The following is a 13,163-nucleotide window of genomic DNA, read 5'->3' on the forward strand; positions in this document are numbered from 1 at the left end:
CTGACACACACACACACACACACACACACACACACACTGCCCGCTCACGACCTCTCACCCCTCTAGGCCCGCGAGCAGCACACACAGGTCTGACACACACACACACACACACACACACACACACACACACACACACACACACTGCCCGCTCACGACCTCTCACCCCTCTAGGCCCGCGAGCAGCACACACAGGTCTGACACACACAGGTCTGACACACACACACACACTCAGCATAAACCAGCCGTGCTACCAACACACACACACACACACACAGCATAAACCAGCCGTGCTACCAACACACACACACACACACTCAGCATAAACCAGCCGTGCTACCAGCACACACACACACACACTCAGCATAAACCAGCCGTGCTACCAGCACACACACACTCAGCTAAATATCAGGGGCCGTATGTATAAAGCCACTCAGAGTAAAATGTTAGTCTTAAGTCTCTCAAAATTCTAAGAATGACGTCACTTTACTTTTATTCCTAGACTTAAGAATAAGTATGATTCATAAAGGTTCCTAAGTGTCAAGACTAGGTCTCAGCTCCTACATTACTTAAGAGAGCTGAAGAGGTCTCCTAACCTAGTTAGGAGTAACAAGATGGCCGCAGAGAGGAGGAGGCCACGCACTTTTCAATGAAAATATGATGTATTGGAGTTTTGCAGAAATTTTATAGCAATGAAATGAAAGGAAAGTAATAATTATATTGTTGCTGACTGGGAAAAAGCAGCAGTGGACCAGTGATGACTTGAGCTCATCAGTCCACTGTAAGCAGGGTCTCAATAGCACTATTGTGGCACTGACCACATCAAATACAGTAGTGGCTAAAAGTGATGTGCAGAGTTTTTATTTTTAATTTTTTAATGACCCTACAAGTTTGCTTAAACCATCAAAATATGAGGAAAATGGTGTTTTGTTCATCCCTCATATTTAAATTTTTTAAAAATATATAAATATAAAAATAAACTTAGTGAAGATATTTATCTGACTAAATTATTTCAAGTCAAGTCGCTTTTTACAATACAGATTGTTTCAAAGCAGCTTTACAGTGATAACAGGAAAATAATGCAACAAAGTTAGTTTGGGCTGTACAGCAGCTCTAGAAGAACATAGTGCCATTGTGCAGCTTAAGTTCGATGATGATTCATTTCCATTGTAAAAGATCATTAGTCATTAGTTATCTATTTAGTTCATTATACAGCCGCTCTGGAGAAAACAGTGATGTCATCATTCAGCTCAGACAATGGTGTCATTACAGGCAGATCAATAATATTGTTGAAGAAAGGCCTAACTACAGCTACAGGTTAAAAATAAAAATAAAAAAAATAAAAAGCTTACAGGAGAAAAAAGAAATCATACATTGTCTGTAACATAGTCAGTTATTAATATTTCATTGTCCTCTCTTGTTCATTTGTTTGACAGCCTTGGCTAAAAATTATGTCTGTACAATTTGGCATGTTTCATTGTGTTATCACAAATAAATAATTGACTCTAAGCACAACTACACAATACACGTACAAAATCTTTAACACATTTTTAATATTTGAATAAAGGGTGAATCTGACAATTTCCCTTTGCCTGACTTTTGGCCAATACTGTATGGCAGTTCATTGACTTTGCAAATCTCGCAGCAAAATAAAGCCACTTTAATGAGTATTTCGGGCTTTCCTGAGTTGTTGGATCCATTTATGGAACTCATGTTTGCATAATTGTAAATGAGGAGACACACATCAACAGAAGAGGATTCCACAGCATCTATCTATAAATTACAGAAACGTCTGTCTGTCTGTCTGTCTGTGTGTGTGTCTGTTCCTCGCATATCTCTCGAACCGTTAGTCCGATTGATTTCAAACTCGACAGGAAAAACTGATTTTGCACGGGCATTTTGCACTAGTAAATACTAATTTGCGAAAATTTTGCACAATGCACTGCATAAAAAAATTTTTTTTTATATATTAAAGTGTCTTAATTAAATGATTTTATTATAATAAAATTAAATGATTGGTGTCATGCTGCAGTGACCTCACCCTTGCAGGCTCACTATTGGCTGATTCAGTGGTTGAGGGCGGCCATTTTGGGTTGACGTCACTGTAGTCCTTAGTTCACAACACTTAAGTCCCACTTCAGTCAGCACTTAAGAATCAGTCTTATACTTTACTGAAAGTTGCTTTTAGCTGCTTTATAAAAGTCTCCTACTCTTAGAAAAGTCCTACTCTTTACTAAGTATTTTCTGACACTTAAGTCAAAGCTTAAGACTATTCTTAAGAGCATTTCTTAGAAGTTTTATACATACGGGCCCTGATTATTATCAACAAAAGCTTTGAAAATATCGAGATGAATTTGGAGCGGAAGCGTCCCACAGCAGTGCTACGGTACTCTGGTGCCACTCACAACTCCTGACGATCGACACGGAAATAATTGCGCACTTTACCGTACCGTATCCAGCTGTCCCAGATACCACAGCTAAAACTACTATCTTAACTAATATAAATTGAGTGGCCTACATTTTTAAAGACAAGTAAACAGTCAGTAATAAAATAAGAACAATCAAATTTTGCACAAATAAATAATACAAGACCTACAAATGAAGTAAACAGTGCTCTTCAAGAAGCTCTAAGAGTTTTCAGGAACCAAAAGTGAATAAAGTAATGAAAGAAGTAACACTGCCGTCTTCACAGGTTCAGGAGCAGTGAGTGAGTGTGTGTGTGTGTGTGTGTTCTCTGTCTTCTGTTGTGTGGTTAACATTGAAACGCAGACAGTAGCAGGAGTATTAGGCTGCTGTCACTTTAAGACTGAGTGCATGCACGGATCACACGTTTTGTGTCTGCGTTTACTTAAGACGAGTGTGTACGTGGAGACTCTCTGAGAATGTTGAGTGTGTTTGTCTCACTCGCCAAACGCCTGACGGTTTCATGCACTCGCCAAACGCAGATTTTTGCACTTGTGGAGTGTTAATTTAAGGCCCTGGCTGTAAGTGTCCCATTCACAAATACATCACCTCTTCTGATATGAATACACCACCTCTTCTGATATGAATACACCTCCTCTTCTGATATGAATACACCTCCTCTTCTGTCACAAATACATCACCTCTTCTGATATGAATACACCACCTCTTCTGATATGCATACACCACCTCTTCTGATATGCATACACCACCTCTTCTGATATGAATACACCACCTCTTCTGATATGAATACACCTCCTCTTCTGTCACAAATACATCACCTCTTCTGATATGAATACACCACCTCTTCTGATATGCATACACCACCTCTTCTGATATGCATACACCACCTCTTCTGTCATGATTACACCACCTCTTCTGTTATGCATACACCACCTCTTCTGATATGAATACACCACCTCTTCTGTTATGAATACACCACCTCTTGTGATATGAATACACCACCTCTTCTGTCATGAATACACCACCTCTTCTGATATGAATACACCACCTCTTCTGTTATGAATACACCACCTCTTCTGATATGAATACACCACCTCTTCTGTCATGAATACACCACCTCTTCTGATATGCATACACCACCTCTTCTGATATGCATACACCACCTCTTCTGATATGCATACACCACCTCTTCTGATATGAATACACCTCCTCTTCTGATATGAATACACCTCCTCTTCTGTCACAAATACATCACCTCTTCTGATATGAATACACCACCTCTTCTGATATGCATACACCACCTCTTCTGATATGAATACACCACCTCTTCTGATATGAATACACCACCTCTTCTGATATGAATACACCTCCTCTTCTGTCACAAATACATCACCTCTTCTGATATGAATACACCACCTCTTCTGATATGCATACACCACCTCTTCTGATATGCATACACCACCTCTTCTGTCATGATTACACCACCTCTTCTGTTATGCATACACCACCTCTTCTGATATGAATACACCACCTCTTCTGTTATGAATACACCACCTCTTGTGATATGAATACACCACCTCTTCTGTCATGAATACACCACCTCTTCTGATATGAATACACCACCTCTTCTGTCATGAATACACCACCTATTCTGATATGCATACACCACCTATTCTGATATGCATACACCACCTCTTCTGATATGCATACACCACCTCTTCTGATATGATATGCATACACCACCTCTTCTGATATGATATGCATACACCACCTCTTCTGATATGCATACACCATCTCTTCTGATATGAATACACCACCTCTTCTGATATGCATACACCACCTCTTCTGATATGATATGCATACACCACCTCTTCTGATATGCATACACCACCTCTTCTGTTATGTATGACTTGTCGTTGTGTTTTCTGACTTGTTTTGTTTTTAGACTTGCCCTCGTGCTGATGTGTTCAGTGCTGATGTATTTTGCAGCTCTCGCCAGTGCACTGCTGCTTGTGATGTGCTAGTTCTACACAGATGTGTGTGTTGGCGTCACTGAACACACTGCTCTGGTCCTCAGGAGTGTCCTGAGGTGTGGTACCTCCGCCCGTGTCCTCCTGTGCTGATGAGTGCGATGGCCTCGTCTGTGCGCCACCTTCTGCCGCTGCGTCTGCTCCTGCTGGACGCCCTCATGGCCGACTACACCCTTCTGGTGGACACACACATGAGCAGCGGCCGCGACCAGTCTCTTCACTTCCATCAGGTCAGAACACACACACACACACACGAGACTACACCCTTCTGGTGGACACACACACATAAGTACCACGACCAGTCCCTGCTCTTACACCAGGTCAGAATCCTTTCAGTAGAAGCCTTAAAATGTGTAAGACCTGTTTTGTGTAAGAAAGCTTTATGCGAGGAGGTGTGAATCATCATGAATATTGATGCGTTTCACACCTGAGAAAGACAAAGACCCGGCCTCCCATAATGGCCCTATCAGGTGGGACTGTGAGGGAACTAGAACAAAGAATTGTGAGTTTAACAGAATGGCTTTTTGATTGTTTGGATTTATTTACAACACAACATAATCCAAAGATACACAACAAAGGACAATGTTCTTGTACAGAGACTCATGTGAATGTTGAAGTTAGCAGGACAACAACAACAGAACAACTGTGAACACGCTGATATCAGGAGCAGCGACTGCATGATTTGGGGGAAAAAAATCGCGATTTTAAAATGTCCAAAAGATATATATATAATGAACACCAGGTTTGTTGTGTCTTGTAGGCATATACTTGTAGGGCTGCATAAAATAATAATAACGGTAATAATTTTTACTTTTACAGAAAACTTAAACTTATTGGGGAGAAATGCAGGCGGCCTATAACCATAAACTAGAGATGCGCGGTGGACGGTTACAGCCGCGGACTCCACGGATAAACCGCGGATTGGGCGGATGACGTGACGAAAAATAATATTTTAATTAAATTCGGGCGGGTGGCGGGCGGTTGAACCAATCAAATGAAAAATATATGTATACACAAATCAACGGATGGCGGGCGGGTGCGGTTTTGAAAATTGGTCAAAAACGTTGGTGCGGCTGGATGGCGGACGGATGATGATTTTTGTGATGCGGTTGCGGATGAAATAATAGCCCATCCGCGCATCTCTACCATAAACCATTAGAAAGGAACACTTCAGTAACACTACACTAGAGAAAAATATATGGAAAGGGTTCCAGACTGCGACCATTTTTTGAGAGTTAAAATTTTGGTCATGGTGCCTACTAAGTTAAATTCACGCATGAATTTTCCTGCATTGAACTTGTTTTAGCGCCCGCCAAAGTCTTATTTGAGCGGTGAGTAATTTAGATGAACTGCTGCGCTTGAGAGAGAGAGAGAGAGAGAGAGAGAGAGAGAGAGAGAGAGAGAGAGAGAGAGAGAGAGAGAGAGAGAGAGAGAGAGAGAGAGAGAGAGAGAGAGAGAGAGAGAGAGAGAGAGAGAGAGAGAGAGAGAGAGAGAGAGAGAGAGAGAGAGAGAGAGAGAGAGAGAGAGAGAGAGAGAGAGAGAGAGAGAGAGAGAGAGAGAGAGAGAGAGAGAGAGAGAGAGAGAGAGAGAGAGAGAGAGGTCGCACGCACTCAGCCAGGTGAAAGTGTAACAAGACTTCACCGCCTCTCACTAAGCGCTGTCTTGCTCTCTCTCCCTCGCACATATTAATCTAAATAAATCGACACGGTGGTAAAAGGTCGGAAGTTTCATGCGGAGCATTCAGAGATTATTATTTTATTTTTTTTGAATTACCGCTGGGTGTGAATTGTGCTAAATAAGTTGCCTTATCTTCTCTGAAAACCATTCCGGACATCCAGCTGACATAAAATCACACTTTAAATAAACGAAAAAACTATCCAGTGATGAAATGTTTTCTGTGTTGACAGAAATCTTGGATGTCCATGTCCTAACTGCTGGGATAATCACACAACACGCATGACACGTCCAATTCGCGAACTAATGACTCCTTTGAACCGATTCATTTTAATGAAAGGTTAAAACAACTGATCTTTCCAACAGTGAACTCAGGAGACGTCTGAATCGGTGTATAACTAATCAGTAACACTTTACAATAAGGTTCTATTTATTACATAAATTACATAAAAAGTAGTTTGCTTACTCAAGCTTAAGCTTTAAAATAAATAAAACCACTTGTTTTTTTGAAAAGCATATGACTACATTTTTCCACACAGTGCTATCAAGAATCCATAAGAGAATCGTTAAAGAATCGGATCGATAAGCAGAATCGCCAGTGACACTGATATTGATAAAATCTTATCAATCCCCATCCCTATGTGAAGACAGTCAAATTATAATCAAACATTAAAGAACATACATGTTTTTTTAATAGTTTTTTTGAGAGTTAAAAGATTACAACATTTTGCTAACATGAGGTCTTGTGTCACTTTACATCAGTGCAACACTAGGGTATGCAGATTAAGACCACCCTTCATCAGCATGCACTGATTAATCCCATGGCATGTAGCAAAAAAAAAAAAAAAGTGCGACCAAATCATATGCTGGTGCGACCAACTGAGAAAGTTAGTAGCACCAGTGCAACCAGTGGAAAAGTTAGTCTGGAGCCCTGTATGGATTATCATATGTTACTTCAAATGTTTTCATACATTATGACGTTATAAAATGAGATTGGAGTAAAAACATGAAGCCTAATGTTTGACTTGCTTTTCAAATGCTTACTAGAACATTTACTGAAGCGATCGAGCCGCTCCAAACTATGAAACGTTATTAACACATTATACATATCTACGTTTGAGCAGAGATCCATAAACACAGAATCAAAGGAAACACTGGTCTAAACATTATAATATTCGTCATGTTAGTGTAAACACTAATACTAGCCTACTCTTATATATTATGCTGGGTTAATATAATCGAGCATAAAAACATCCTCGTGTTGTACATGTATATTTAGTTAGCATTGAAAGGTTTTCTACCTGTCTATAGTTCATATTTCAACATGTTTACATCGATTTCTATACATTTTAGTCTGGCACCAGTTCAACTACAATGGGAAGTTTATACTGTACAACAATAACATGCTAACTAATATAATACATTTCTTACCTTAAAAATCGTTCTTATCTTCAAATCGCATTCTTCTTCTTCTGAGGCCAATCCACGGTAAACTCAGAGTGTGTCTTCCAAACTCGATGAAAAGAAGAGGAATGATGAAGTTTGATGCTTTGTTTTGAGGTGATGGGCGTTTCCTCTCGTTATCATGTTCCTTCACGTGGACTATTAGCATGCGAATCGCTCGTGCGTGGGTGTGGTCACATTAGAGATGGCCACTCAAGATTAACTCTTGGGTAGTTTTTGGTTGGCCAGTTCATTGTCCAAAAGACAATTTTGTCCAAACAGAGTTTGGTAATTCATATTGCGCTGTAAACCAAAAAAGAAGACTGTTGTCCCGACTCTCATTTGTGTTATTTGAACAGTATCAACACTCAGGAACCACTGAGCATCTGCTCACACTCATAACTGCTACTGAACATCTGAACACAAACAATGATCAAATGCACATTGATGGATCATCTTCCGTATGTTCTCCAAAACGTATATTTCTGCAGCCGTGTGTAAACTGGTTAACTGTGTCTAAAGCATTTGTTTTCAAGGTCGCCACCACTGCACAATACTCACAAATAACTGCGGGTGTTCTTTCATTTAATGTATAAATAAAGGTCCTAAAAACTGGTAATGTCATACTTTTGTAGTAGTGGTAGTGTGCCGTAATATTCTGTTTGGTTGTAAAATGTATTATCTTTATGGGCTGAAATCGAATGTAGCTCTACCTGTGGAATCATGCATTCACAGAAAGCAAATGCAGATGTTCAACTATCGCTGGCAAACAATAGGATGATTTTGCAGATTTGCTTTTAATTGGCTGAAGGTCCACGGCCATTTCATCCAACGCTCTTGATGCTCGTAAATCTCCCGTTACGTCTCCGAGTGTGAAACCGCTTCAGACGAGTCAGTGCAGGAACTGAACAAATCATTCAGACTGATTCGCGGACAGATTTAGACAGTTTTGCCAACTTGTTTGAAGTCTTTGAACAGAATCGACTCAGGAGTGATTCATTAGTGAATGGAGCGTCGCTCATGCCCCAGAAAAAAAGAGGATAATAATTGGAGTAAATTACGAGTTTCTTAACATGTACTGCATTCAAATAAAGTAACGAGAGGAACGTCGCCCAGCGTAACGAAGTTAAAGTACTTTTTTTTTTTCATTAGAAATGTAATCTTAAGAGAAAATTTGTACCTCTAAGAGTAGATTCAAATGTGGGTACTTTTACATTTAACTCAAGTAAATGTACTTCGTTACTACCCACCTCTGGTTATAATATTATTCCTTTGACAGTAAGAGCCATATACTGTACAACAAATGCACTGAAAAATAAAGTCGAGCTTTTATTCTGGTGGAAAACAAGTTTACAAACAGTACTAGTCTAGTGAAATGCTGTAATCGTCAACTAACCAGATGTGTAAATAATGTGTAACTGCGTTCCCAAAAGCACATTAAACTCAGCAGATGGAGCTCACTGCATTCATGTGCTCTTCTCTCTGACCAGCGCAAACAGACGAACACGAGACCTTAACTACGGAAGAGGATTAGGGCCAAGCAATAATAAAAAAATAAAACCATCTCGAGATTAAAGTCATTATAATGCGAGATTAAACTCGTTAAATTTCGAGAAAAAAAGTCGAAATACAATCTTGAGAATAAACTCATTACATTTCGAGAATAAAGTCGTTGTGTTTCGAGAAAAAACTCGTTAAATTTCGAGAAAAAAACTCAAAATACAATCTTGAAAATAAACTCATTAAATTTCGAGAATAAAGTCATTGTGTTTCGAGAAAAAAACTTGTTAAATTTCGAGAAAAAAAAATCGAAATAATCGTGAGAATAAACTCATTAAATTTCGAGAATAAAGTCGAAATGAAATGTAGAGAATAACGCATTCGATCACGATCAGTGTTCATTGCATAGCCTACTGATATCAACCTCATCGAGGTTTCGTGGTTTCCAGGATACCATAAGACGCATTATTAATCGTTGTTGGCTGTGTACGCTGTAACCATCTATACAGCCATATAATGGCAATGCCGTACGGTTTTAATTTATCATAGCTGTCCATATGCCAGAGTGCATTTGGGCCAGTCTCCTTCGTCGAAATTCCACACCTTGAGGATCAACAAGTTTAATAATGTGTCTTATGGTATCCTGGGAAACCACGAAACCTCCATGAATTTCATGTTGGACAAAAGCGAGTACATCGCGCAAATTGGACTGATTTTTTCTTCTAAAAAGACCTAAAGTTAGCCGACCTAGACCTAAGAATGTTCTATTCATTGTTACTGAAAGAAAGTCTAAAATATAGCTTGACTAAGTGATCCAACTCTGCCATGTCCTCTATCAGTAGGCTATGCAATGAACACTGATCCAATGCCTTATTCTGTACATTTCATTTCGACTTTTTTTCTCGAAACACAACAACTTTATTCTCGAAATTTAATGTTTATTCTCACGATTACTTCGACTTTTTTCTCTCGAAATTTAATGAGTTTTTTCTCGAAACACAACGACTTTATTCTCGAAATTTAATGAGTTTATTCTCAAGATTGTATTTCGACTTTTTTTTCTCGAAATTTAACGAGTTTAATCTCGCATTATAATGACTTTAATCTCGAGATTGTTTTATTTTTTTTATTATTGCTTGGCCCTAATCCTCTTCCGTAGTTAACATGTTAATATGAGGAGTTTAAATATATTTCCGGCTGCCACAGTCAAGTTAAGGAATGGGAAACCCTGCACTGTGTTAACCATAAAAACACATTTTCCTCAAACTCACTTGCCTCATTTTCACTGGAAAAACCAGCATAATGAAATCAAAGTTTAATCACACTTGACATTGTTTTTGTGAAGCCTGATATTTTATATTCCACTAAATGACTCGAGTGAAAACAGACCATGGCCAGGAAATGAATCCAGTCTCTCAGTCAAAACTCTATCGACCTGCGGGCCAATCTGCACGTTCATATGCTATTTTCAAAACGGTTAAACTTGTTAAAAACATAACATAATACATTAAATAAGACAGAGATTTGCAACATTTCTACAGTAATACCATACTGAAATATATTCTCAATCTTAAGCTCAAATACTATGAAAATAATTCAATGTATGTGAACACCTACTCAAGAGTTAGTCTTTCAGTTTCATCATCGATACAGAATAATTTAGTACAGTAATGTAAACATGATCGTGTAACAAACTGCAGTGAACTATAAACAGTAGAGAGTGTCATTCTTGTTCTGTAAAGTTAGTTTACTAAAGCAATCATTGTATAATTTTCCTGATGTTGGTGTTTTATCTCATTGTTTTATGAGTGATAAAGTGTGTGTGTGTGTGTGTGTGTGTGTGTGTGTGTGTGTGTGTGTGTGTGTGTGTGTGTGTGTGTGTGTGTGTGTGTGTGTGTGTGTGTGTGTGTGTGTGTGTGTGTGTGTGTGTGTGTGTGTGTGTGTGTGTGTGTGTGTGTGTGTGTGTGTGTGTGTGTGTGTGTGTGTGTGTGTGTGTGTGTGTGTGTGTGTGTGTGTGATCTTCTGCTAGTGTTCAGGAAGAATGAGCTGATTTAAGACATGAATGAAGTGTTTTAGTGAATGTGAAATGAAGTGCTGTGAAGCTTAAAGTTAGTAGAGAGAACTGTGTGAAGAGTTTTGAGAGTGATGTAGTGATTGTAACCCAGTAAGTGTTGTGTGTGTGTGTGTGTGTGTGTGTGTGTGTGTTTTCTCTGATCAGGAGGAGTATGCGCTCCCGAAGGAAGCAGAAGAGCTGCTGTCGGTGAGACGGGAGCGTCGGGAATGGGCCATGCAGCACTATTCTCTGACTGACGCCGGTCTCCTGGATCGCTCCAGCTTCAGACCCTCTCCTCACACACACACACACACACACACTCCGTCTGACCTGTCCTCTGTGTATCAGTAGTGTTGTGTTTCTCCTGCTCCTGGAGAGACTGTCCTGATCAAACACATGCAGGGATAGAGGATCACCAGCTTATAGTGTTACAGCTCATTTCTGTTATTATTTGAAAAAAATATAATTTTTGTACAGTACGTTGGAATTCCTAATGATGCATGTTTTACACTTCTGCAGTGTGTGAATGTTCTCATTAAATGTAAAGCTCTTCTACTGCTGTTGACTCCTGTATTTATCTGTCAGAACCACACTGAAGGTTTGTTTGTGGTTTTTCTTCAGTTTTCTTTCATTAGAACGTTTTTTCTACATTAAACCTGAGAACTCTGTGAGATGAAACTGTCAGAAACCCTTCATCACTCCACCTGCCCTTACGAGACCCTCCATCACTCCACCTGCCCTAATGAGACCCTCCATCACTCCACCTGCCCTTACGAGACCCTCCATCACTCCACCTGCCCTAATGAGACCCTCCATCACTCCTCCTGCCCTTACGAGACCCTCCATCACTCCACCTGCCCTAATGAGACCCTCCATCACTCCACCTGCCCTTACGAGACCCTCCATCACTCCACCTGCCCTAATGAGACCCTCCATCACTCCACCTGCCCTTACGAGACCCTCCATCACTCCACCTGCCCTAATGAGACCCTCCATCACTCCACCTGCCCTTACGAGACCCTCCATCACTCCTCCTGCCCTAATGAGACCCTCCATCACTCCACCTGCCCTTACGAGTCCCACCATCACTCCACCTGCCCTTACGAGACCCTCCATCACTCCACCTGCCCTTACGAGACCCTCCATCACTCCACCTGCCCTTACGAGACCCTCCATCACTCCACCTGCCCTTACGAGACCCTCCATCACTCCACCTGCCCTTACGAGACCCTCCATCACTCCACCTGCCCTTACGAGACCCTCCATCACTCCACCTGCCCTTACGAGACCCTCCATCACTCCACCTGCCCTTACGAGACCCTCCATCACTCCACCTGCCCTTACGAGACCCTCCATCACTCCTCCTGCCCTTACGAGACCCTCCATCACTCCACCTGCCCTTACGAGACCCTCCATCACTCCACCTGCCCTTACGAGACCCTCCATCACTCCACCTGCCCTTACGAGACCCTCCATCACTCCACCTGCCCTAATGAGACCCTCCATCACTCCACCTGCCCTTACGAGACCCTCCATCACTCCACCTGCCCTAATGAGACCCTCCATCACTCCACCTGCCCTAATGAGACCCTCCATCACTCCACCAGCCCTTATGAGACCCTCCATCACTCCACCTGCCCTTACGAGACCCTCCATCACTCCACCTGCCCTTACGAGACCCTCCATCACTCCACCTGCCCTAATGAGACCCTCCATCACTCCACCTGCCCTTACGAGACCCTCCATCACTCCACCTGCCCTAATGAGACCCTCCATCACTCCACCTGCCCTTACGAGACCCTCCATCACTCCTCCTGCCCTTACGAGACCCTCCATCACTCCTCCTGCCCTTACGAGACCCTCCATCACTCCACCTGCCCTTACGAGACCCTCCATCACTCCACCTGCCCTTACGAGACCCTCCATCACTCCACCTGCCCTTATGAGACCCTCCATCACTCCACCTGCCCTTATGAGACCCTCCATCACTCCACCGGCCCTTACGAGACCCTCCATCACTCCACCTGCCCTTACGAGACCCT

At 41.3% G+C, this 13,163-nt stretch overlaps 2 protein-coding genes across 2 annotated transcripts in view; one reads left to right on the forward strand and one right to left on the reverse strand.

Moving 5' to 3' along the window:
* Nucleotides 1-7,639, reverse strand: part of LOC311280694 (uncharacterized protein) — a 34,214-nt gene extending 26,575 nt beyond the window's left edge. Inside the window, exon 1 of the mRNA XM_084393070.1 lies at nucleotides 7,557-7,639. The gene's annotated coding sequence lies outside the window, so the exon portion shown is untranslated. The remainder of the gene's footprint in view (nucleotides 1-7,556) is intronic.
* The window catches only part of exd1 (exonuclease 3'-5' domain containing 1), a 17,398-nt gene extending 5,699 nt beyond the window's left edge, over nucleotides 1-11,699 (forward strand). Inside the window, exons 10-11 of the mRNA XM_084393067.1 lie at nucleotides 4,499-4,681; nucleotides 11,287-11,699. Coding sequence (XP_084249193.1) covers nucleotides 4,499-4,681; nucleotides 11,287-11,472 — 369 coding nt within the window. The 3' untranslated portion in view covers nucleotides 11,473-11,699. The remainder of the gene's footprint in view (nucleotides 1-4,498; nucleotides 4,682-11,286) is intronic.
* The last annotated feature ends 1,464 nt before the right edge of the window (nucleotides 11,700-13,163 follow it).

Source organism: Rutilus rutilus (genome assembly GCF_951802725.1).
Source record: "Rutilus rutilus genome assembly, chromosome: 21".
In the NCBI taxonomy this organism is placed as follows: Eukaryota; Metazoa; Chordata; class Actinopteri; order Cypriniformes; family Leuciscidae; genus Rutilus; species Rutilus rutilus.